This window comes from Schistocerca cancellata, chromosome 5, assembly GCF_023864275.1.
Source record: "Schistocerca cancellata isolate TAMUIC-IGC-003103 chromosome 5, iqSchCanc2.1, whole genome shotgun sequence".
Taxonomy (NCBI): domain Eukaryota; kingdom Metazoa; phylum Arthropoda; class Insecta; order Orthoptera; family Acrididae; genus Schistocerca; species Schistocerca cancellata.
Window position 1 is genome coordinate 229019153 of NC_064630.1, and position 27007 is coordinate 229046159.

At 38.3% G+C, this 27007-nt stretch overlaps 1 protein-coding gene across 8 annotated transcripts in view; it reads left to right on the plus strand.

Moving 5' to 3' along the window:
- LOC126188844 (uncharacterized) overlaps positions 1–27007 on the plus strand; it is a 2133693-nt gene that overhangs the window by 2052410 nt on the left and 54276 nt on the right. The window contains exon 9 of one of the 8 annotated variants that reach the window (XM_049930473.1): positions 11282–11406. The exons of the other annotated variants lie outside the window; for them this stretch is intronic. Within the exon in view, the coding sequence (XP_049786430.1) occupies positions 11282–11406 (125 nt within the window). The remainder of the gene's footprint in view (positions 1–11281; positions 11407–27007) is intronic. 8 annotated transcript variants of the gene reach the window in all.

A 27007-nucleotide genomic window follows, 5' to 3' on the forward strand; every position in this document is an offset into this window, starting at 1 on the left:
GATAGAATCATGTGGGAGGTTGTAAATTATTCATCTTCTGGAAGACGGTCAGCTGTGAATGTTCTGAAGGAAAGAGGGGGTCCAACTGCTTATGCTTGCTAATGAGTAGACAGCTCTGTCATCAGTGCCTTAGGTCTTATATTTGATGAAACACTGCTACGTCTAATGAAGAAATTCACAATTGCTCAAAAGGTACTAAAAACAATTACTGGACTGTGTCACTTGAGGAACTGGAGAAACTGATAGCCACCAAGTGTGTTTGGAGCGTACTCTGCACAAAAAATGTCTGTCTGTGGATGATCTCTGGTTGCACTCTTGGGGGCCTGCTTTTATCAGGGACATTATGCCAAGGGACGGATTTCAGGAGCTTCTCAGATTTCTCCGTTTTGATGACAGATCTACCCGAGCTGAATGCCTGGCAGCCAACAAATATGCTCTTGTATTTGAAATTTGGGGAAAGTTCATTGAAAACAGTATTAGCACTTACTGCCCTGCAGAAAATATAACCATTGATGAGCAATGACTACCAAGCAACAAGATGCAGGTTTACTCAATTCACATCCAACAAACCAGACAAATATGGTCTCAAATTCTGGTTGGCTGTTGCTGTAATGACCAAGAATGTATGCAGTGCTTTCCCATACCTCTGCAAAGAGCACATGCATATAGGGAAACAACCACTTGGAGAGTACGTCGTTCTGCATCTCTTGGAGCCATTTGTAAATCAAAGAAGTAATGTGACCACAGACAGCTTCTTTATGTGTCTTCAACTTGCTAAAAAAACTCAAAGAAAATAAAACTTCAGTAATTTGCACAATGAATAAGATACACTGTGAAATCCCCAATGAAGAAAGGAAGCTGAATGCTGAAATACACTCCACCGCAGTACTGCACAATAGTGGCAACACAGACTGCACCTTGTCTGTATACCAAGGAAAGAAAATGTCATTGTTCTGAGTATGTGGCATTCTGAAGTAGCAATAAGCAAGGGAGGAAAGAAAAAATCTAAAACTGTAACATTCTACAATGCAACAAAGTACGGGGTGGAAATGGTTCAAATGGCTCTGAGCACTATGGGACTTAACATCGGAGGTCATCAGTCTCCTAGAACTTAGAACTACTTAAACCTAACTAACCTAAGGACATCACACACATCCATGCCCGAGGCAGGATTCGAACCTGTGACCGTAGCAGTCTCGCGGTTCCGGACTGAAGAGCCTAGAACCGCACGGTCACCGCGGCCGGCTACGGGGTGGATGTAGTTGATCAAATGACCCATAAATATACTATGAAGGTTACGTGTAGGAGATGCCCAATGCATGTCTTCTAGGACATACTGGACATGATGGCAATACATGCATGGGTCATCTATAACATAGTAATGATCAAGAAAATGGATAGGAAGAAGTTCATACTTCAACTGGCAAAGGAGCTCAAGGGAACAGAAGAGCAAGAACATCAGGCAAAGGAAGAGGATATAGGACTGAAATAATCTAGAAAGCAGTGGAAGTGCCAAATCAGCCTCTGCAAAGCCAACAAGACCAGCAAAAATTATGTAAAGTGCCACAAAGCTGTGTGCAGAAACTGTGCTTGGAAAACAGTAATCATCTGTGCTAAATGTGTCTAGAGGCTTCAAATGACTTGAGCAAAAAGTAATACAGAACTGTTTGTAAAACACATGTGAGAGTAAAATGGACTAAATATACTAAATGTGTCTAGAAGGTTGTATGAATAATTAATAAATTAAAATCTATAGTTAAGAAACTTGTTAGCAATAGTAACAACAAATGTGTATGATACATTGTTGTTCAAATAAATTAGTAATTATTATTTATAATGGTAAATAATTGTTGTGATTATTAGAAAAAAGGTATAGATTAACAAACAGTAAAAGAAGTACTTGTTTAAGTCAGATATGAAAATATTTTATGTGGGATCAGAATGACCCCTGTCTGCCATTTTAGGAATGTCAGAAACTCTCCCGTTCTAGTGTTAATTGATTGCTGCTGTCTGGCAGACAGCACACTGAGAAATCCAGATTCCTCATAAACAGTTCAAAATTTCCCAGGGGGGATCTGCATACAGATACAATTAAAAGTGAACTATTGTTCAGTATTAATTCACAAACACACACTTCTGTGTGCTAGTCACTACAAAGTTTACTCGTTTCAGTGTTTTTCAACTTGTGCTCTGTCATAATATATGTAACAATTCCTCCTTTTCCCATATTACTTCTGCATGAGTAAGCTGATGTAGTGCTATCATTTATCTGTAACTTATCTAACCCTGTGGTTATGTGGTGGTCAGACAGGCACAGGATGTCTTTCTTTTCAGGGAAAATATACAAAGTAGGGGGTTAGAAAATACCCAAGTTTGTAGTATGGTACTGATAATTTATTAGCCACCAGCAGGAGATATCTTTAACTTCATAAAACATCTAGAGACAGTTTTAATAGCTGTTTGTGGAGGCTGTAATGTTGATTTTCTGTGAGACAGTAATGACTGAAGACACTAAATTGTTGATGTCCAACTTTTCATTATTTGCCACAGTGAAGCGCCCACTGAGGATTCCAGGACTTAATGGAAGAGCAGTGGACATTTTGATTATAGACCCAACCCCTTAAATGATTTAAATGTAAAAGTGGTAGTCATTTATTGTGAAATGTAAACAACAAAATACACTGGTTTGTTATGTTCACATCAAAGAAGAGAAATACTGTACTACAAAATCATAAATAATGACTTAGTCATGGTGTTTGGAGATCAATTATGGGACAATATCTTCTAAGTAGACAGTGTAGATGCAAAATTAAGCTACCCTTTACACACATTTGTAGAGTCTTCTTGTCTGCTAGAACAAACCAGGATGAATTTGAGCAAAACCAAAAACAGGGAATGGATCTCTCTTGGGATTAAAGTATCTTGTGCTAGAAAGAGAATATTCTATGTAACTCAGAGGACAAATTATAGTCAATAGTTGCAACTGCTTTATCACCAGTATTATAAATTCCTTGTCTGTTTTTTTTCTTTTTTGAAATAAGTGAAACACAGGCACAGAAAGTTGTTAAACAAGAATTGAACAAAAGTATTAATATGAATGATATCGAGTTCACATTATGTAACTGACAAATAAGATGACACCTTGAAATTCAATCCACTGATAATTATTGTGGACATTACTTCTAAATTAATTTATTGACACACACAATACAGCAACTTTGAGAAGAGCTCGTTTAATGTGACCATTAGTGTTAACTGGAATATGCATCCCAAAAATATTGCAATAAATTGTGGAATTAGTGATTAATAAGATACTGTGCTTATGACATCAAAGAATTTCCAATTTGTAAATTTCCTATAAAATAAATTTTCATTACAGTGTAAAACTCCATGCTACACATTAGTTAGATAGGAAAAAACAGTCTATATGGAAACTAGTTTTACTTTTTTTTAATTTCACAGCTTATCCTAAATTCACTCTTGTCAAGTGTTGATATATTAGTATAATTAAGTAAAGCATCACATCAGGTATAAATGCCCACCTTTCCCATATGAAGTGAAAACAATCTCTGGAAAGCATGTTGTACTGGTGAAATCATTGACTGTTGATACATTTGTTTCAAATGGTTTATTTTCTGACATAGTCACATACAATTTCAAGTAGAAAATACTGATTTTGTCTGTCACTGGCCATTTTCAAACCATTAGAAGGAAACAATAGTTCACTCGAAAGCATTTCAGGGAAACCACTACCTCAATGTGATGTTTGCTAAGTGCAAGGGAGTGAACTCTGCTTCCTTCTCATGATCTTAAAAAAGGCACTCACAGGCAAAACTAGTAATTACTTCTTGAAAATATATCTGACTGTCATGGAGAATAAACCACTTTTATTTATTTATTTATTTTTATTTGCTTATTCATTCATCTATAGACAAATTTCTTTGTGTGGATGTTAACATTACACACATATATATATGTGTGCATCATTTATAATGGAGGTACATAAGATAATGGAACAAACAGGGTATACATAAGAAATTTATAATACAAATATACATAGACAATTTATCACTGCATTACATAAGGCAGTAGAGCCTGGGTCCAACAAGAGAAATGAATCATAAGACTCCTCTGATAATACACCTTGGCTTTATATTGTATGGAATAAATTTCAAACTACAATGTATTGTGTTTCCAAAGTTTCATGTATTTGTTGCTTACAAGCATATTCCCTCCTCTTTTTCTACTTTGTAACTGGTCAACCTGCTTATATATTTGTAATAATCTTAAGTTGCATGAAGTCTTTAATGGAATAAAAACTATTTTTTCATAAATATTCCTTAGGATATGCTTTAAATTTATAGAGTTCCTTTATGTTTTTGATATCTTTTGTCAGTTGATTATATACCTTGATTCCTTAGTAAAAAATAGTTGTTTGGGTCTTTTTACTATTCATTCTATCCAGGCACAAATAATCACTCTATATGGTTTTATGATCATGTATGGAGCTGTTTGCTACATATTTCTCAATTTTTTCATAAAAACTGTGATTTGGATTACATATTTACTTGGAATTGTCAGACTACCCCATTTTTTGAATAGCTCAATGCAGTAGGCCCTTTTGTGATTTTCAAAAATCTCTCTAATAGAAATCAGCTGAAATGTTTTGTGAAAATAGCTTCACAGTTTTGAAGTGTGCAAATAATACTCTAAGAAAGTATTAATTAGAGCTCAAGTCTGTTACCAGTTCGTATAGTTTTTGGCAGTCATCTGTTGATGAGACTGTAAAGAAAAACTGCACTCAAGATGTGGATGATTAAATTCCAATTCCATACCTATTGTATCTATTTTAGTGTTTCTACTAATCTCTGTACATATGAGGGCATGCTGAAAAGTTTTACCTCCAAAATGTTTATATGAAAACTTGTAAAGCTTTTTAAACAAAACAAACATGATCAATATTCTACATTTTTATTCTTCATGTCTACATATTTATTTCTCAATCTAGTCAGCCTGGCGATGAACACATTTCTCCCAATGAGTAACAGTTTGTTGACATCATCTCTGTAGAATGTTTGATTTTGTTGACAGATCTAGAGTCTCACTTCTCATTATATGCCACACTTACCTAAGAGCTGCGTCTGTGTTATCCAATGATTTTCTGTGCTGAGTTCATCAACCAAATTCCGATGAGTCTTGTTGTTTGCTATATACAGTCATCCACTCAAAGCTCTGTCACACACATTAAGATTAATACCACTGTTTCCTTCATTACAAGCACTGCCAATCCAGAATCCCACAATACTGATGTCAATACAGTCATCACCATACACTGCTTGCAGTCGTTTATGGGTTTCAATAGGTGGCATATTTTCTGCTGTCAGAGACTCGAGTTCAGTGTGCTGTTTTTCATGCACAGATATAGTGATGTTACACACCACCAGGTTATACACTATAATTTTGTGCCCACTAATAGCAGATGGCTGCAACTTGTGCCAGTGAAGCAGGGAAGTCAATCATATTGAGAACAGAATAAAAATTTCTGTGCCAGTACTTTTAGCCTGCCCTCATAGCTTACAAATCAATCTTTTCACTACTTCACTTTTACACTATCTCTGACAGTTGCTGGGCTGTAAAACTCTAATGAACGAGTGAACAAATGCAGGTGGAGGTTTCTTCAGAAAAAAAGATAGATAATTGAAGACAAAAAAATCTGAGAGGATATTGATGTGAGCTGCCTAGAATTTGCAATACATCCACCAAATCTTACAGAAACAATCTTTTAGGGGGAAATAGCAAACACAAACTGATCCCAGAATTTCAGCTGAAAAAACATAAATGCATGAGAAACATAACAAAAAATGCACAAAAATATATAGAAATCTAATATATATTGTAATCAGAAAACCTTGGCACCCTGAATTGCCAATAAAGCATTTTAGTAGAAGGACTGGACATCAGGGTTTAGGATAATCAGTCATCATTTATTACACATAAATGATTTATTCATCAAAGTTTTCAGAATTAAAACAAGCAACAAACTTTACATGAAAATATAGATGATTTTTTAAATTCAAATGAACTTATGATTTTAAAACACTAATTCAACAATAAAAAGCTTTTTGATAGAAAATGACAATAATTCAATTTAAAGGAACAAAAAAATTTGTTTGTCTCACCCTACAACAACCCCTTAGTGGGCAAGAGGTCAGTAAGAAACACTTTACTTCAAATGACAATTTTAGCAATTGACAAACGGTCGGACAGAGAATGATAATTCTCAGAATTTATTAACAATGGATAATAAGTGCAAAGTGGTGTGATCATGCTAATAATAATTAGCCTGAAAAAGGAACAAGATTATGCCAAGAAGGACAAGAATTTGATCAAGGGAGGTGAGGGATCACAAACCCTGCTTATTAGAGTAACTTTGAACAATATGCAATAACCACTAGCAGGGACAAGAGACCCTGATACCCTCAGTGAATACCACAGGCGAAATTCTTCATTCCCACCAATATTTTTAGGAAAGCATTGACATATGAACCACTTTTTCTTTTAGAAGTATAAAAATACAACACAAGTAAAAACACACCACTCTTAATGCGCAACCCAAAGTAATATACAAAACTAAAACCCTATACTTTAACACAGACGTTAGTGAACGCTTGGAGAGCACAAGCTGTTAAAGCAAACACTCCAAAATTGTATCAAAGACACTGATGGGTAGTACAAAACAAAAACAACATATCTTTTATATGAATTCTGTGCATTGAGCGGGCTACAATAACACTGTCATGTACAATGGCAGACCCAGTTAATTCCTCACTAGCCCAACTGCCTGACTACTGGTGGGGGGACGGACAGAACTACTGTGAGATTACAGGCACGCAAAACAAGGCTCACAAGCCCCAACCAGGCTCATATGCTCACACCTGTGCATAGCACAACAAGGCACACAAGCAATCAAGTTTAACATAGACACCTCGAGTATGGAGCATACATTAGTAAATATTAAATTGTCAAGATACCAACTGGATGCACACAAAATCAAATTAGCACAACTAAGCCCAGAACGCGTGAATGAAACCTTAAGTGTAATGACACAGTTTCAATTGATCATATGGAATACAATTTACAAACACATGGGGAGCTACAGCCAAATCAAGAGAACAACCCAGGGAAATTTAAATCTTAAAATGTTTGGGTCAAAACAACATTTAAATTTGCCATAAAACTAGTTCACAAAGTATTCAGTTGCAGTCGTTGCTTATCCAGTGCAGAGGTGACACCCAAAACTCTCCACCAAATATCAAGTGAGAAAATAAGGCTGTCAAGTATAATCTCTGCTCTGCAGTCCAGTCTGCTTGGAACACATTAAATGACAGCACCAAAAGAGGGAAAACAACAACTACCCACAATGATAAAAGATTTTCAAGGTATTAATGGCAGTGAAGTACAAGGAGGGCTATGCCACATGTTGTCTAGTTTTAGCAACAGTCTTGTACACTCCTAAATGACCAGCCAGCAGAGAATTGTGGAGATAATGGAAGACGGTTGGTACCAACTCCTTGGGTAGGCAGATCTTAAAATTCTTGCCCTTCCTTTCCTTACAGCAGATCATACCTTTATTTAAAACATAATTTCCCCAGAAACCCACGCTTTGTAGAATGAATAGAAGGATCTTGATCCTGTTAGTGCTTCAGACCCAAATAGATTTCTAGTGCGTCACTTAAGACACACACAAGCTATAGGTGGAGTTTCTCGACCACTTCCAACATGACTGTCCCTAGCTGAGGAGGTTAGCAATTTGATTTTCTGTGCCTCTAATGTGTTTGACAGTATTTGACAGTAATTTGGAAAGCCAAGATGTGGACTGCCTGAAGAGCAATCCTCCTCATCTCCCTTGGGCACCCCAACACACAACTTAAGGAATGGTTATCAGTCTCGAGTTGGAATTCCCTAAGCTCAAGATAAAATTTCTCTAAGGCAAAGAGAACCACAAGAGTTTCCCACTCATAAAACAAATATATAAACTCAGCAGGCGACAATCTCTTCATGGTATATGCTATCGGACCGCATTGACCCTCAGATTCCTATAAACAATGGCAGCAATGCTGGCATTTTAGGCAACATTCTGTACAATAAACAGCAACTCAAAATTAGGTATCATGAAAACTGGTGGATTACTAGGAGCTTCTTTGATGGATTCAAACGAGGCTTGTTAACTTTTGCCCCACTCAAAAACCTCTCCATTCCTACACACGCTATTAAGGGGGGCTGCCAGTTGTACCACATTAGGCACAAATTTGTGAAAGTTAGCCATGCCAGTAAACCTGGCTACCCCTCCTTGTTCTTAGATGGAGGGAATTTATGCAAATCATGCGTATGTTCTTGATTAATTCTGGCATCTTCGGCTGACACCAAATGCCCAAGAAAGAGATCTGTCAACAGCCTATGTTAATCTTAGAGGACTTAAGAGTGAGCCCAGCCTCACTAAACTGAAGCAACACTTGCCCAAGATGTTCCAGATGTTCAGTAAAGGTAGTGTTATAAATAATGACATCATTCAGAGAGTTATAAATCGATTTTTATTTAAGATCACAGTAGCTGAGATAACACAGCAGCTCCAGTTGAGAGGCTTGTTCAGTGCCAATCAAAATTTGGTTTTCAATATTTTGTGTAACAATTGGCAGAATTTAAAAATTTGAAATGCTACTGTAATTTACTCATTAAGAGTTACGATGTTGGGTTATAGGTTTTAATAAGACAGTTGATGCAGTTGGACACTGTGTATATGTATCTTACCATGCAAAATGCCCAGTTTGAATTCTTCTAGTGCTTGAGAATGAGAGCATTTAAGAAGTCCAATAAGATTTACCATAAACATCCAGCTCATGTTAAATCATTCATTGAGGGTCTGATTAAATTCAAAAAAATAGCCAAACTTTATATTTTGGATAGCTCTTCCTGTTCCTTACAGAAATTTTTTTGACGATGTGAACTGAGTTTTCTTGTAAGTTTTATAAAGGGGACTTACTGTATAGCATAGGTATATCACTTATTGAAAGAAAACTTTATTTTTCTTAATTAGACTGTAATCCTTACAAACTGTTCGTATCACTATTATTACTACTGTTTCCTTAACCCTTACACCACACTTTTGATGTATCCATTAACATTTAATTAAGGTTGTAAGCCTCATTACCATTTATGTATAGTAATTACTGTAATAATATGACACATTCTACAGTATAGCACAACACTTGCATTAAGGATCCACAGAACTCAAAAATAAATAAAATAAAATTAAATTAAATAAAAATTTCTGTTCATGCAGTAAAGTTGCCACATGATGCATGAAAATTTGATTTGTTACTTCTTTACAACTAACTCTGTTCACATGACATTTTGCAGACATTGCCCATGTATTCCACTAAATGTCCCTGCAGAGTTATATAAGTGTACGACACACATTTTAGGTGATATGGCATTATAAAGAATTGAGATGTGTGAAAAACTAGCTTTTGCTTAAAACAGAGTACAAATTACCCAGACTGTACTCATCTAATATTTGACAATTAGAGCACTTAGTGACTTCCAATGAACTTTGAACAAGATATCAAAACTTTTCTAAACTTTTTCTTGTTTATATGCTTACGTTTAACACACTAACTCATTTGTAAAGTAATCAGAAGTTTGAAGCTGCTCTGTACATTTGAGTTCAATTCCTTAAGTAATCAGTAGTTTACTGCTAATTAATAAAATGTAAAGACCTTATGATCCAACTAAAAATGTTTGTCTCAAGTATTGAAGTTCTAGAAATAACAAAACAAAAACATTATACTAAAATTGTAAGGTCAGAATGTTTATATGTGTGTGAAGCTTCAATACAGAACTGCAAGCTAGCTAGACTAGAGGTGCTGTAAAGACAAATTGTTGAACACAAACAAAAGAGTTGGAAAATGAGAATCAATGCCATGATTCACTGAAATATGTGTAAATCTTTAGATATAAAGGTTTTTTGCCCTTTTTGAACCCTTCCACCAAAGCTATGAGGTCAGGCTAACAAAACAAACATTCCTGAATTTCTGGAAAAAGACAAAGATAGCATGGATCACAGGACTATGGAAAAAAAATTAAAAAAACAAATCAAATACTCAGAAGCAACAAACCAAAACTTCTTTAGAACTAGGGTTTCCAATTTGGGTCTTCAGGGTAGGTAAAAAAATCATGGATGAGAGAGAAAGAGAGAGAGGACAACTATTATCAAAAAAGGAAACAGTGAGGTATGTAGAGGAACTATAGTTGTTGTATGTTCCCAGCAGGTTAATACAGTGATGAGAAAAATCTCAAGGACTCTGGAAGAAGATTTTACTGAATCATCTGTGTTTTGTATCCATCAACAGCTTGAAAGATGAAAGCACTTTTTAGAGCCATATGGAGACTCTGTTACATTAAAGTTCACATTTGCGATCATGCCATGTTACAATATGAGAACATGTTGAAAAGTAATGTCTCTGAATTTTTTATCCTGCACTCAATATTGGTTTAGGTATTACATGTCATTTATATAGCTCATCAGCTTTCCTGCTTCACTGACACAAATTCAATCCTCTGCCACTAGAGGGCTCCACATTGTGTAGCGTAACATGCCGGTGTGCAATGTACCTATCTCGGTGCATGAGGAACAGTATGCCGTAATTGAGAAAACTGAAGGCATTCATTCAAAAAGTTTGTCCATACGTGGAGCATCATCTCCTTCAGTGTGACATTGCCAGGGCACACTTGAGCACTGTGATATCTGCAACAATAAGACACATGGGTTTACTGTTACTGTTCGTCCACAATATGGTCCCAATTTGACCTGTCTGATTTACCTGTTTCCAAAACTCAGAGAATACCTTCAAGCTCTTCACTTGGATAGTAAGCAAGTGGTGCAAGCAGACGTGAGATTGTGGCTCCATCAATAAAATCAAACATTCTACAGTGAGAGTATCAAATTGGTCTCTCATTTGGAGAAATGTGTTTATCACCATTGAGAAACAGATACGTAGACACAGAGAATAAGGATGTAGAGTGTTAATAACATTTGTTTTATTTAAAAAGCTTTAAGAGTTTCCACATTAAAAAATCAGAGGCATTACTTTTCAGCAAAACATTGTATATATAATCTGTTCTGGGTCTGACACTTTAATTGAAATTTATTATATTTTGCAGCTTGCTGTTAATGCAGGTCACACAGAAGGTAATACCACTTATCCTACTGTCATTACTGGAGGTCGTACAAAAGCTAATGTCAGTGATCCAATCATCAAGAATATATCAGCTTTTGCACTGCCTGTAATTGATAACAGATTAGATGGAACTTTCAAGATAGCTCGAATAATCAGTGCAGAAACTCAGGTAAAGAAAAAACTCAACTTCAAAATATGATTGTAACATTTGGAAGTGCTGAAGTTAATGTGCTGTCCTTTTTATTGCTATTAATTATCAAGGACATATCTGTATAATCTCTTAAAATAAAATACTCTTGTGTGTCACTGAATGATACTACTGATCTATCAGGTTATTATTATTGTGATCAACAATAGTAATACCCCTCTTATTCTTTACAGCTAGCTGCATAAAAATATCAGTTCTATTATTGTAATGGATAATCTTGAGTCTGATTAGTGAAAATTTTGCTGCTACCTTATTAATGAACTGCTGCAAGTATACCTCTTGCACATGCTTGTCAATGATTTTCACTGAAGTGATGAGGTTCATTTGGAGGAGTTCTTTACTAACATCAGTAGGCTATATCTTTTATTTAGATCTAGGCATCTTGCAAGAATCATTCTGTTAAAATGCCTCCTTTTTCCATATTGTTTTTATATAACACCATGGTTATCAGTTTTCTTCTCCAAAGTGTGTATTTTCCTTTGGTTTTATTGTATTTCTGAAGGTTTCCCACTTTCTTTTGTTGTCACTCCTATTTAATATTTTCAATTCATTTTTATTAAAATATGTACGTCAGTATGATGTTTTGTTGGAAATTGCGACAGTGGAACTATGTTGTGTAAAAACAAAAGTGAATTATTACAAAAAAGTAAAATTAATAGTACTATTTATTTAAATAATGTAGTATCACTATTGGTTCCAAGCTGACAGAGGCATTCCCAGATGTCTGTGAATGTTTAAAATTAGATGTACCATGTGCTATACACTTGATGCTTGTTTTTGCCACAACAAGAAAAATTAAACATCACAAGTACAGCAGAAGTTAAATGTAGTTTTAAATATGAACACCCATCTGGATATGAATATGTTGGTGCAGTATCATTAATGTCACTTTTTGTTTTATAATAAATGATGTTACTAACAGCGATTGGCTGGTTAGTTAGTTTCATGTTCCATGAGTAAGTTGCATGATAATTCATCATGATATGAAATAAGTCATTGTATGTTCACATGCAATTTATTGTTATTATTAATAATATTATATATATTTTTAAATACACAGATGTGAGTTAACTACTCCTACCTGCCACCTTTTACACTTTACAATAACAGAAATTCTTCCATGGAATATAAGGAGTTGGTTGCTGTTTATACTTTTTTTATAAGGATTAACCTATACAAGTCAACATACTTGCTGAACACCCTTATCTGAGTAATAAGCCAGCATATAAATTCTGTAAAGCTTTTGATTTATTTTTCTGCAACATAATCATAGTTTATGGGTTACAAAGGTTGTGTAAATTCCCAGTGAGACCACACACAATTCAAACTAAAGGAAGGTACACAATCAACTTGTACACCATTACAACAAGATGCTCAAGCTTTCTATGCTCTTGATCTGTATCACTTTCTCGAAGGCAATACTTGTAATGCCTCTGTACTGTGGCAAGCCTTTCCTAGCAGTGTAGATGGGTGTTCATAATGCAGATATGTGTCAGATGGATCGTAGATTGGAAGTATGAAGCACAGTAGGCCCATAAAGTTTATGTATTTAAATTTATTTAGCTTTGGAAGCACAATGCCTTTCACTGCATTCTAAAGGTAGTCTCAGGGGTTAACCTGTTTAGAAAGTGTTTTTTTCCATCTGTGTGATAGGAAATACTTACAAAACTTGAGCAACCACGTCTTGTTAGTGCTCTGAAACATAAATTTCTCTCCAACAGAGACATTTAGTTTTCTCAGTGATCCTTAAATAATGACACTCATTCAGATAATGCTGACTCAGTGCAGCCTTATCTGCACATGCGTGACAGTGCATGTACCATTGTGTTACAAAAAGCCATGCAAAAAATGTGATTTTTCTGGGAGTCATATGTGGGTTCAGTTGATTACAGAGATAAAAGGTCAAATCTACTAGCCCTTGGCCTAGTGACCATTTCTATACATATCAGAAGAAAGGGCATAATTTAGCTCTCCTATAACACAGGGTCAAAATTTAAACATTAGACACTTCCTCCAGACCAAGGAAATTAAGGATTTTGGTTGGTTCTTTTGCATTATAATAATCAGTAGTTCTGCATACACACTGACTGGGTCACAGCGGTAAAAGTCAACCATCAGGCAAGAAAAGACATTATTGCTCATATGACACCTTTTGGAATTTATCCATCATCAGATATCCAGGAGCAATTGCTGCACATGGATATGGTTTTTCTGCTTATATGTGAAACAAACATTTGCATAACTTTGTCACGTTTAGATTCTTTTGCATCACGTGTAGTTTAGGACAGGCCTTAGGCAGATTATAAAAGCACCATTTGTTCATGGGCAGTTCATAAGAAATCCCAAAAAACCATAATTTTTGGGTACCAAAATTGGGGATGGCCAATTCTATTATTTCTGTTCACGGCAAATTGTAGAAATTTTCACCATCTATTCTTATGATGATAATGTCAGGAACTTAGAAACTTTTTTTTATATCATTACCAAGATCAGGAAGTTCAAAGTTACCATATTTATGCCCATAAAATACGCCTGTAATATCTGGTCTGAGGAATAAATGTAGTTTTAACCAATGTAACACTTGGCAAGAGATGTGGGGTCATTCTGACATCATTGCAAGGATTCTGAGTTAAGAAAACTATGTTTCTAGTTGGCTTTTTTCAACAATGAGTGGTGCCACATGGCAGTGTAAGCACCTTATAAAAATTTATTCTGTCATATTACATTCTTTGTACTTGCAAATCAAACACCACATTTTTTGGTATACTGTAGGTGTAGCCTAAAAATGTTGTGCACTTTTATGTAGAGTAGTGTGCAGGGAACTTTCATTTGATGGGAGATGATTTTGTGTTAACCTTATATTATGCTTGCCAATGGCGTTGCTGCAGTTGTAACACCAGTTCCTATCAGATCTCTAAAGGTAAGTACTGTTGGGCTCAACTAGCACTTGGATGGGTGACAGTCTGAGTCTGCCCAGTGCCACTGGCAAGGGGGAAGCACTAAGCCTTTGTGAGGTCAATTGAGGAGCTATTTGGCTGAGAAGTAGAGGCTCTGGTCACAAAAACTGACAATGTCCGGGAGAATTGTATGCTGACCACATGCCTCTCCAAATCCACATCCAGTGACCCGTATCGTCTGAGGATGGCATGGCGGTCAGTCAGTGTCTGAGAACTGCTCAGACAGAGTTATTTTAGGCTTACTTATTTCTTGTTTATACATGTCAAAGTATGTAAATGTGTAGAAGTATATAAATAAACTGTCAAAACTGTACTGACCTACAGAATTCTTTTTATAAAAGCAGCACACCCTGCTGTGGTAGGAGAAAGAAGGGAAGAAGTTGAACAATGCTTCTACTGGAGAATAAAAAGGTGAATATTCTCCTGTTTAAAGAACTCTGAGAGAAAAAAGGGGAACCAGCTGTTACAACCCTGATTCTATCTTTCTCACCAAAAATTTTGGCATGTTTTCATATTCACACTTTTTTTGTGCTGAAAGAGAGTAGCAGAGAGACAGTGGCAGTGGAAGAGAGGGCAGACAGTGCCAGACAGACAGGAAGAGAGAGAAGACAGTGATGGTCAGAGAGAGAAAGTGGCCATGAAAGAGAAAGAGAGTTATATGAAGGCAGTTGCAGTGTGAGCCAAAGAGTGAGGAGACACTGGATATGAAAAAGATGACTGGAGACCATACTTAGGTTTGGGGGTGTGTGGACCCATCAAGACCACCAAAATTTAAAATGAAAGAATTTGATCATGCTGCCCGATCCCACATACTCATGTATTAAAGTTGACTGCTCTAGGAATTGAAACCCCCACACCATTCCATCTTCGAGGGCACATGTGGAGAGGAGACAATGGTTGTTGAAGAGAAGGGCAGCAGACTGTAATTGAGAAAGAAAGAGACAGTGGCAATGGGAGAGAAAAAGAATGGGGCAAAGACAATGGCAGTGGGGCAGAGTCATGGAGAAGGAGACAGTGGTATGGATGAATGAGAAAAATGGTTGAAGACTTTTGACAATGGAACAGACAGACAAAAGAAAGTGCCAATTGGAGAAAAACCATGTCACTGGGAGATGGATGTATACAGACAGTGCAGTGAGAGGGAGATACTTAGTATGGTTTCACTAAAAAACTGAAACTAAAAAGAAAACTATGCCCAAACAGTCCATGAAGGCCCATTGGTACCAAAGAGCTGCCATGTTGTCCTCAGACCACAGGTGTCACTGGTTGCAGATACGGAGGGGCATGTGGTCAGCACACCACAACTCCGGCTGTATATCAGGTTATGAAACCAGAGCTGCTACTTCTCAGTCAAGTAGGTCCTCAATTTGCCTAACAAGGGCTGAGTGCACCCCACTGGACTGGATGGTCACCCATCCAAGCACAAGCCCAGCCTGACAGCACTCAATTTTGGTGATCAAACAGGAACTGGTGTTACCACTGTGGCAAGGCCTTTGGTGAAGGTTTCACTACAGAGAGAAACAAGGGGAAAAGGATTGAGAATGTTCTGTGTTAAGAGTACAAATTTGTTTACATGCTAAATTTTTGGTGAGGAAGGCTGATGCAGCTTATTTCATACTTATGTCAGAGTCTTTTAAAGAGGAGCATATTTGCCTTTTGTGCTCTGACAGATGCATTTTTCAACTGGTGGTTAATGTTTCCATACTTGTATTGTTCACGACCCACAGACAGAATTTTACTATCAGATGGCTTCTATTTTCCCAACCACAGTTACAACCAAAGGCTTCAATGTACTTCACACCTGGTGGTCGTGTTTGGAGGAATCTCAATAAGCAAGAAATTGGTTTTTGGTGATCTCAATGATACTCATACAGTCTCTTAATCCATTTCACCTGATCATTTTGTTTGTGATTTTCCCTAACATTACAATTGAAAATCTTACTCCCTAAAGTGTTGTCAAGTTCAAAGTCCATATCAAAATCCATATTTATTGCTTCCAAATCACAGTGTGCCATTTGAGGGTAACAACAAGAACAGTAGGGCTATGCAGTTATCTCTATTGTCCACTGAGAAAAACTGATGAAATCAGACCTTGTAGTTGGTTCTCCTGCTAAATTTCAGCACCCATCAGATTCCCAACTTGCCTTCCTCATTCTCTCAATGAAAAACACAAACATTCCCAAATCTATACAAACAGAAACTGCATTTAGCTCTGTTGGCCTGTACGTGTTTTGTCCAAACAAATTGCAAAATGCAGACATTGCAACTACCAAAAGAAAATTTCAGATTACTTAAAAAAATCAAAAGCTCTTTTAGACACACTTAGACTTAGCCACAAGCTTTGGTGCACACATTGTAGAGCAGCAGTTATCATTGTTAGCTGATGTGGGTTGCTAGTTCAAACCATACCCCCAACAGTTAATTGTTATTTAGTATTTATCATTTTTGGAAGGTTCTTGAAATATATTATGTTTGTATATTCTAAAATACATTTATTGTTTTTCTCTTCTCTCACACATTTATTTTCCCATTGAAATCACTATGCCTGGACGAGGTTGCTAGTTAGATACTAGTCTCAACACAAGACAGATTTTTCCTATAAGATCCATGTTTCCCATATTATCTGCTTTCTAGAAGTGCCGAAAGAACTGTGAGTTGAGACCAACACAATGATAATGTTATTGTGATTGTTCATCTCCAGCTACCACTTTTTCTTAACTAATTTTCTTCCCCACATTAAGTGATTCTCCTCTTATTATGCATTTTTTGCAGTGTATTCCTTGAATTTTATGAAAATACAATGTACAATCACCAACAAATTTGACATATTCACAAGTACCTTTGCCTTTAATCCATATAAATACAGTTTCATTACATGATAACTTACGTCTATTACGAGTGTATAATGTAAAGGGAGAGGGTGACATGTAGGTTGATTTGCCAAAGTCTCTATTAGCATTTTCTGTAACATGATAGGTTCTGTAGGCAATGACATCTCGGTCTACAAAGCTCTCAAGCCCAGATACATTTGGAACTCCTGATCCACCTCGTACAATTGCGACAGTTAACCAACCATTGCCATGGGTGAACGTATCATTAACGTCTATACTGAAGTTCAGTCTGCATCCACAGAAGACTGCTGGTCCATCAAGTAATGAATGTGCTGCAACAGACTTTATAGTATTCTTCTTCTTGTCAGCAGCCGACGTTGTCATTTCAACGTCTTCTATTATTTCAAGACAGACCATGTATAAAATAATAGAAGACGTTGAAATGACAACGTCGGCTGCTGACAAGAAGAAGAATACTATAAAGTCTGTTGCAGCACATTCATTACTTGATGGACCAGCAGTCTTCTGTGGATGCAGACTGAACTTCAGTATAGATGTTAATGATACGTTCACCCATGGCAATGGTTGGTTAACTGTCGCAATTGTACGAGGTGGATCAGGAGTTCCAAATGTATCTGGGCTTGAGAGCTTTGTAGACCGAGATGTCATTGCCTACAGAACCTATCATGTTACAGAAAATGCTAATAGAGACTTTGGCAAATCAACCTACATGTTACCTGGTGGATGACATCGGAAGTTCACTGAGGCTTTTTGCAGATGATGCTGTGGTGTATCGAGAGGTTGCAACAATGGAAAATTGTACTGAAATGCAGGAGGATCTGCAGCGAATTGACGCATGGTGCAGGGAATGGCAACTGAATCTCAATGTAGACAAGTGTAATGAGCTGCGAATACACAGAAAGATAGATCCTTTATCATTTAGCTACAAAATAGCAGGTCAGCAACTGGAAGCAGTTAATACCATAAATAATGTGGGAGTACGCATTAGGAGTGATTTAAAATGGAATGATAATATAATGTTGATTGTCGGTAAAGCAGATGCCAGACTGAGATTCATTGGAAGAATCCTAAGGAAATGCAATCCGAAAACAAAGGAAGTAGGTTACAGTACGCTTGTTCGCCCACTGCTTGAATACTGCTCAGCAGTGTGGGATCTGTACCAGATAGGGTTGATACAAGACATAGAGAAGATCCAACGGAGAGCAGCGCGCTTCGTTACAGGATCATTTAGTAATCGCGAAAGCGTTACGGAGATGATAGATAAATTCCAGTGGAAGACTCTGCAGGAGAGACGCTCAGTAGCTCGGTACGGGCTTTTGTCAAAGTTTCGAGAACATACCTTCACCGAAGAGTCAAGCAGTATATTGCTCCCTCCTACGTATATCTTGCGAAGAGACCATGAGGATAAAATCAGAGAGATTAGAGCCCACACAGAGGCATACCGACAATCCTTCTTTCCACGAACAATACGAGACTGGAATAGAAGGGAGAACCGATAGAGGTACTGAAGGTACCCTCCGCCACACACCGTCAGGTGGCTTGCGGAGTATGGATGTAGATGTAGATGTAGATGTAGATAGTAGGGTTTGACCTCCCTTGACACAAAAAATATAAGAACTTGACACTTAATAACTCATTTAACCCCCCTTCATCCTATTTCCCTAGTGTAATGTTAGCATTATATAAATTTTATGATTCAATTCTAGATAGTAGGCCGAGTGACAGTAGTGTGCGCGCGCGCGCGCGTGTGTGTGTGTGTGTGTGTGTGTGTGTGTGTGTGTGTTTTGTGTGTTTGTGTGTGTGTGTTTTTTTGTCATATTGTTCAATCTAACTTCTTGACACTGTTGTGCTGTTGTGAAGTCCTTGGTATTAGAGATTGGTTTGCAAACATCTGTCTTTGGCAAATAATAAGGAAGGGGAGATGGGTTATGATTGCACCCAGTCATGCCTGTCATATATGGCATTCACTTTCCCATTCCCGGTGCCTCCTACTGCCTCAAGGGGAACAAACTCTACTTCATTACTACCCTTTCCACGTACACCCACTGCAAGACATGTGCTCTATATTTCTAGGTTCCACTATTCTAATCCACCCAAGTCTTTCCCAACAGTATCAGCCATTTATCCTTCTTGAACTCTGTAAATTTCTCCTCAATTTCCTTCTTAATACTTGCTAATCATTACACAGTTATGTGAATCACAACACAACTTATAACTGGGGAATGTGTTCTGTCGCTGTTTGATGAGTAGCTTTTTTTTCTATCCTATTAAATTACTTTGTCAAAAACTGATTGTTTTCATTGTTATATTAGCCCATGTGAAAACATTACTTTAGGCACACACTGCATAAAGGGCAAAATTGTCTTAATCACCCTTTATTTCTAAGCAAATGAAAAGTAAATGGCCTACAATATTATCACAAACTCGATTTCATGAATGCTAAACTGGAGTTTGAAATTATTTACGGGCATGAATGGGTCTGGCTGACCAACAGCTTTATATTTTCAATGCTCTGTATGCTGTTTTCAGCACTGATATCTCGGCCAACAACTACGTAGGAGCTATAGGAGTGATCACATAGAACTTTTTCAACTCAGTAGGGACAGTCATACAGTTGATGGAACTTGGCTTTCTTTTCTAAGAGACCAGACCAGTGATAGTTTTGGACTAGAACCAAATCACCTTCCTTAATCATAGGGCTCTTGGCTATGCAATCATGGTGACCTTCCTGCGAGCTTCATTCCTCCTCATTCTTGTTAGAGTATTTGACAATTTTGTTTGTAGTTCCTCTTCTGGGGAAGGAGGTAATTGCACTGTGGCTCTGAGGGGCATAATTACTGGCCCCCCAAACATAAGCTCAGCTGGGGAACAGCTTTTAGCATCGTGAATTAAACTGTTAATGATTTCTTTGAACTGCAGGAAATACGGAACCTATTTGGTATTTCAAGCTGAACAGTGAATCCTTGCCAGGTTCCCCATTTTGTGAAAACCCATTAAGCTGCGTTCATGGCTGCATGGTAAATGGTTGTCTGGTGAATACAGGGCCCACAAGAAAGACAGGTCACAGCGTGTACATCATGAAGGCAGGCCTGAGCTCACTCACTTGCTTAACTAAGCAGACAAAATGCACTTCTAAACCTGTTAAATCACAACTGGATGTGTATGTGCCAATGAAAATTGCATCTTCTACTGGAATCTGGTATTGTGAAGTCTTATTGACTACTGGTCATACGACAAAATTTAAGATCAATTCTCGACATAAATGGTATAATAGCTTGTTTGTAGCATTTAATCTCTGCTGCATAACAGTCCTCATTTCATACAAGATGTGTTGTCTTATGCAACTGTTAATCATCTTGACATGATTTTAATTTTATTGTACCCCAATGCAGCCATAACGAATAATTAGTAGACCTAAGCACTTTCTAATACCATAATAGTGGATTCCAGAAGAAGATGCAATTCTCGTTTGTACATACACATCCAGTTATCAGCTAACAGGTGTAGAAATGCAGTTTTTCTGCTGAGTAGAGCGAGCAAGTTTTTCTGCTGAGTAGAGCGAGCTAGTGAGCAAGCTCGGCCTACTTTCGTGATGTACGCACCGCGGTCTATCCATCAGGTGAATGGTGATTCCTCACAGCTGCATTGTAGTGACCAAGGCCCAAGATATGAACTGTGGTCAATTGTCCAACAAGATCACTTTGATTACTTTGGGGTTACCAAACTTATCAGCGTAATGCCACAAACACCTCACAAGAACAATAGCTGATGTGATTCTCATGGAATAGAACATAATATACAGAGTGTATCAAATAGAATCATCTGGTTTAAAAAAAGCATAACTATTATGTTACTTGAGATATGTGTGTGAATAATGTACTGTTGGAAAGAGCAAACTCTCAAGTCAGCAGTGTGTGCTCACTTCAGGTCTAGTAAAAATGGTGTCGGGACAACAGAAAGTGTTTTGCGTTCTACATTTTGCACAGTTCAGCATGACTTTCGTACTGGGCATGGTGCGGATCCTCCTATAGCACAGAACATTAGATAATGGCATGAACAGTTCCAAGAAACAGGTTATTTGTGTAATGGCAAATCGCTGGGCCATCCTCAAGTGCCTGACAGACTTCAAATGCATCCACCACAGTTTTGGTGGCAGCACAACATGCCCCCGATGTCCATCTAGCATGTGTTGTGTTGATGTTTACACATGAAACTATACAAAATTCAGCTACTGCAAACTCTTCATGAAGGTGACAAGCAACAAACAACAACATGTGGAGTTCTGTAATTTTGTTCTTGGTGAGATGGAGGATGATGGTTTTCTTCCACACTTAAGTGTTTAGTGACAATGCAACATTCCATTTAAATGGAAAGGTGAACCATCATAATGTGAGAATGTGGAGTATGGAACAACCACATGAAGCTGTACAACATGAGAGGGACACGCCAAAATTTAATGTGTTTTGTGCAGTTTCACAGGAAAAGGTGTATGGTCCATATTTATTTATTTATTCTTTTTTTTGCTGAGAAGTCTGATACAGCAAGCACATATCTTGATACGCCTGAGAACTTTCTTTTCCCACAGCCGGAGACTGATTTGAATGACTTCGTCCACCAACAGGATGTGACACCGCTCACTGGCATCTGGAAGTGCATATATTTTTAAATCAAAGGATTACTGAACATTGAATCCGTCACACTGTTTGCTCTTGTTCACTCAAATGCTGACTTTTTCATGCTCACAATCAATTATGACATTGATGCAACTCAGTCAATAAGCACCCAGGATTACAGGTACTGACAGTCATGCCACAACCAGAGCAAGCTGGTGTGATGTATATCCTTTGCAGTGACAATTACAGTAACACCTGCTTGTTTTACCAGCTTGGATTGTGCACCAGTGGTGCCCTTTATACTTCCCACTGTCCCGCCCATAAGTCCTCCAAAGGATTCAGTGAGGAGTTCACCACCCTTGCTGAATAACTACACAAAGCCAGCAGGAGTAATGCAACAGTGCTTGTCAGTTTTCTGTCACAACTCCCATAATAGAAGCAAAAGCTGTCAGTTGTATGTCATTATTGTTCTGAGATGCCACACAGCACTAATTGTCCTTGCATTTCCTTCCTTTTGAATTACAATGCTGCACTGACAGAACATTGCTGTCATCCTGATTATTCAGATGGGAGTCTTGTCTGGACCTATTGGCTCTAGAAGTTTGATTCAGTGGTTGTGCATTGCTGTGTCCCATTCCTAAGATAGGTACAGAGCAATAGTTTCTCTCCTCTTGAAAGTTGTTTAGTGCTGACAGTATTTCCAAAGACTGTTGTATACTGACAATTAATAATTATTACCTCACCCATTCTGGTATCCTATTATATCTTAATGGAATCATTTCCTTGGGATCTATGGGGGGCTCTAGCTCCACTATACAGCCAAATCTTCGCAGAGAAAAAACTCCTGCAGACTCCTGCCAATACGTCTGAAATGCGGCTCCGTCATCAGACATCATATAACTCTCTCCTGATGTGCACAGTTCTAGTAGTGAGCCAGGGACTCACGGCTCAGCTGCACAAGGTCTGCACCATATCATCGAGCTATTTCCACCACAGGCATGCCTTGGATATGAGGTGTTGTCCAAATGGTACAGTAATTGCTGTTGACTGATTTTACCAGACTTGTGCCAATCTTGGAAACTTTAGGAGAGGTGCATGGGATGAACTTTCGAATTCATTCCACTAAAACACTCCCAGTTAGGGGAAATGTAAGGAATTGTCTGTTGTACAAACAGGTGAGTGTAGCTTCTAAGCAAGTGGGGCAATTCTTTTTTCATCTAATTCAAAATGCTAGTTCAAACCAGAACAGTAGTGACTCTCTTGGTAGAAGTTTTAGATATAATATTATTTCATTGGTCTGCCTCAGTAGCCATTCCTATGGGTGCAGCCACTGGTGCTCACCAAAGTCCCTTCATCAGCTGACAAAAGGGCAGCAACCAAATCTAATCCTTCTGACAGCCTGCCATTCTCTTTGATGTGCATACTCAGAGCAGCGACTCATAACGTTCCCCCCCCCCCCTGCACTTTTGGAGACAACAGCTGTCCCATCCCAGACCCAGAAATTTGCTGGACAGGCACTGCACTGGCAATCTTATCGCCTATTTTAGATTCTAACTGAAATATCATGTATTACGTGGCAACCTTGTCCACAATCTTTGTTTAAAATTCTCCCAATTTTTCCTCTGCTGACTCAAACCAGAATTCCAGAGTACTGAATATTTTTCTGTGAACATAAATGACTGTAATGGACTCTCCTACCATCTACTCCGCACTTCAAGCTTAATTTTTTCACTCTTCAATTTCACAAGTGACATTTACTATTTGCTCATCAACCCCTTCAAACCTAACACCTATGAACAGGGCTTTTCCTCCATCTTATTCCATGCTACCTTATTTTCAACTCAGACCTGGTCTAGCACATCACCATGCTTCTGCAGATCAACAGCCTGCACATCAGCAATTGCGGCTAAAACCTGCTTTTTAACTCTGAACTTAGTTTCTCACATTGTGCACACAAATCAGCACTGAAAAAGGTGCACAATTCTGCACTTCGTACATGTAACTCCTGTAATTGTGCTCACAGTTCCAGTGCTTTGAGTTGTAATTACTGCCAGCAACTGGTCCAACATAGCCTGCATCACATCTGTAGCAACAGCTCGTCAAAAAAAGCGTCACTTGCCAGGTTGTGATTTGCAACTGCAACCTGCGGTGTTGATGGAGGCATGGGGGTCTCCTTGATGTTGGCATGCTGAGGGCAGTGATGTCAGTGTCAGTGTCACTGGTGGCACTGTGGGCCACAACCGCACTGGTCGGCACTGCCACACTGGTGGCGGCTTAGTTGCAGCAGTGTCAGTCATAGCTGTGGCGAGCAGTTCTCATTCCTGGGGCAAGGAGCCAGGGTTGTCAGCCAGCTCACCCACCTTGGTTGCTGAGCATTGTCTATTAGCAAGGAAAACCCAATACAAAGGCTGGGTTCTGCTGCTTCTGAGGGAAGGTGCTGTGCATGACCTAGCAGATAGTGTCGGAAGTTCCATGTGGCTTTTCACAGATGATGCTGTAGTATACAGAGAAGTTGCAGAATTAGAAAATTGTAGCAAAATGCAGGAAGATCTGCAGCGGATAGGCACTTGGTGCAGGGAGTGGCAACTGACCCTTAACATAGACAAATGTAATGCATTGCGAATGCGTAGAAAGAAAGATCCTTTGTTGTATGATTATATGATAGTGGAACAAACACTGATAGCAGTTACTTCTGTAAAGTATCTGGGAGTGTGCATGCGGAACGATTTGAAGTGAAATGTAATATAAAATTAATTGTTGGTAAGGCGGGTACCAGGTTGAGATTCATTGGGAGAGTCCTTAGAAAATGTAGTCCATCAACAAAGGAGGTAGCTTACAAAACACTCGTTCGACCTGTACTTGAGTATTGTTCATCAGTGTGGGATCCGTACCAGATCAGGTTGACGGAGGAGATAGACAAGATCCAAAGAAGAGTGGCGCGTTTCGTCACAGGGTTATTTGGTAAGCGTGATAGCATTACGGAAATGTTTAGCAAACTCAAGTGGCAGACTCTGCAAGAGAGGCGCTCTGCATCGCGGTGTAGCTTGCTGTCCAGGTTTCGAGAGGGTACGTTTTTGGATGAGGTATCGAATATATTGCTTCCCCCTTTTTATGACTCCTGAGGAGATCACAAATGTAAAATTAGAGAGATTAGAGCGCGCATGGAGGCTTTCTGGCAGTCGTTATTCCCACGATCCACACGCGATTGGAAGAGAAAAGGGAGGTAATGACAGTGGCACGTAAAGTGTCCTCTGCCACACACCGTTGGGTGGCTTGCAGAGTGTAAATGTAGATGTAGATGTAGATCTCGCAAGTCATCCTGCCTTTGTTCTTCTCTGTCTGCCAAACCACCTGTTCTGTACTGCAAGCATTCCTTCATGGTAAAATTGCTGCTGCTTGCAACAAGAAAAGAATAATAAGACCCACTCTCTCTCTGAATTTAAAAATAAACCAGGTCGCCACCTACAGAATAAGGGTAGCAGAAAACAAGTCACATTACTGTCACTGTTACTCAGCAAAGAGCAGCCAACAACAGCAGTGACTGAAACTTGCGACCAGGCTCGGAAACCTAGTTGGTCCTGTCACAGTCATCATGTCTGTAGCCTGCAGTTGTTGGTGGATGTAACTGTAGCAGATTAGGAAAGAAGCTCCAACTAACATTGTTTCCCAGCATATCACTTACCTGCAGATATTTGGTCCCAGGCATCACTCTTGGTTTCTTACCACAGGTGTTTCATTGCCTAGTAAGTAATTGATTTACAAAAGGGGCTGTAGGGTAGCTACTGACAATGAAGGCCAGGAGAATCTGGAGAAACATATATTCAAAAATGAACACATAAATGACAGGTAGCCCTGTCACAAGTTTCCATAAACTATCACTCACAAAATGTAGCTGCTGGATGAGCAATAGATTTCCTATAGGGCAAGTTGAAAGTACACACGTTCGTACAACAAAACCAGCTTTACAATAAAGATTGGTCCCCAGAGAGAGCACAGAACTAAAATAGCAGGTATGACAATAACAGAAGAAACTAACCATGGGTTATGCTTATTATAACAGTAACAGGGTCAAAACAGCTTACCACATACTGTACATGCCAATCTGGTACATATGTAGTGGTAGTAAAGTGGCAGGCATTGTAATTCCAATGTGCTTACTAACCCTAAACATCACAAGTGATTTGCAGATGACTAACATTTCAAAGGTGATGGCAAGCAGTAGCCACTAAAGGAACTAAGTACCATACACTGAACCTTGTGATGTTGATGCCTCTAGAAATTGTAATGGAATGGTCTGGAGAGCTGCTCCACAGGTTAATTAAATACTCTGTCTATGAGCTACTGTGCATCTTCTTATAGCCAACCTAACAGTGGTTGAGAGATGGAACGATTCCTAATGTCCTGGCTGCCTGGATTGGCCAAGTTCCAGCGCTCAAGTTGGGTGATCTGACCTGGCACAAATTCTCAGAATTGTGTGCCTCCATCACCATGTGGCTTGAATGATATTTTGAAATAACGGCCAGAAAACCAGATTTCGGCATTTTGGGCATTATCTATGTTGATTAGACAAGAAATGTTAAATTTCCCATGCCTTCTTCAAACGATGGTCCTATTTGTAGACATTACCTGGGTACTTTCTGTGGACTTAGCAAAATTAATTTAGCAGTATCAGTTCAGTAATTAGGTTTGATGGATTGTTAATTAATGAATCAAATGGTCTCAGTTATGTATCAGTTTACACAGAATTTCATTGGGGGTTCAAATCTGTGATCAGAATTAAAGAATTAATTTTATTACTCTCTCTTCTGTTGTAATGAGGTCTGGTCTGGACAGATGCTGTGGCCTTGCCACATGCATTTTGTGCTTGACAAAGTCACAGTGTTACAAAAACAGTACATGGTTCCTAAGATCCATATATTCAGGAGATACTCACACACCAGATAATATTGGAAGAGAGACAGCAGTGCCAGTCAGCTGCACAGCAGGCACCCATCAGTGTTTTGAGAAGATGTTGCTCAGAACCTGATGAAATTGCTCTAAGAGTTTGACCAATTCACCAGTTACAACAGTTGGATTTGCATTTTGTATTCAGTAGATGTGTACTTTTACTTGGACAGAGCAGCCCAATAGTCATTCGAGA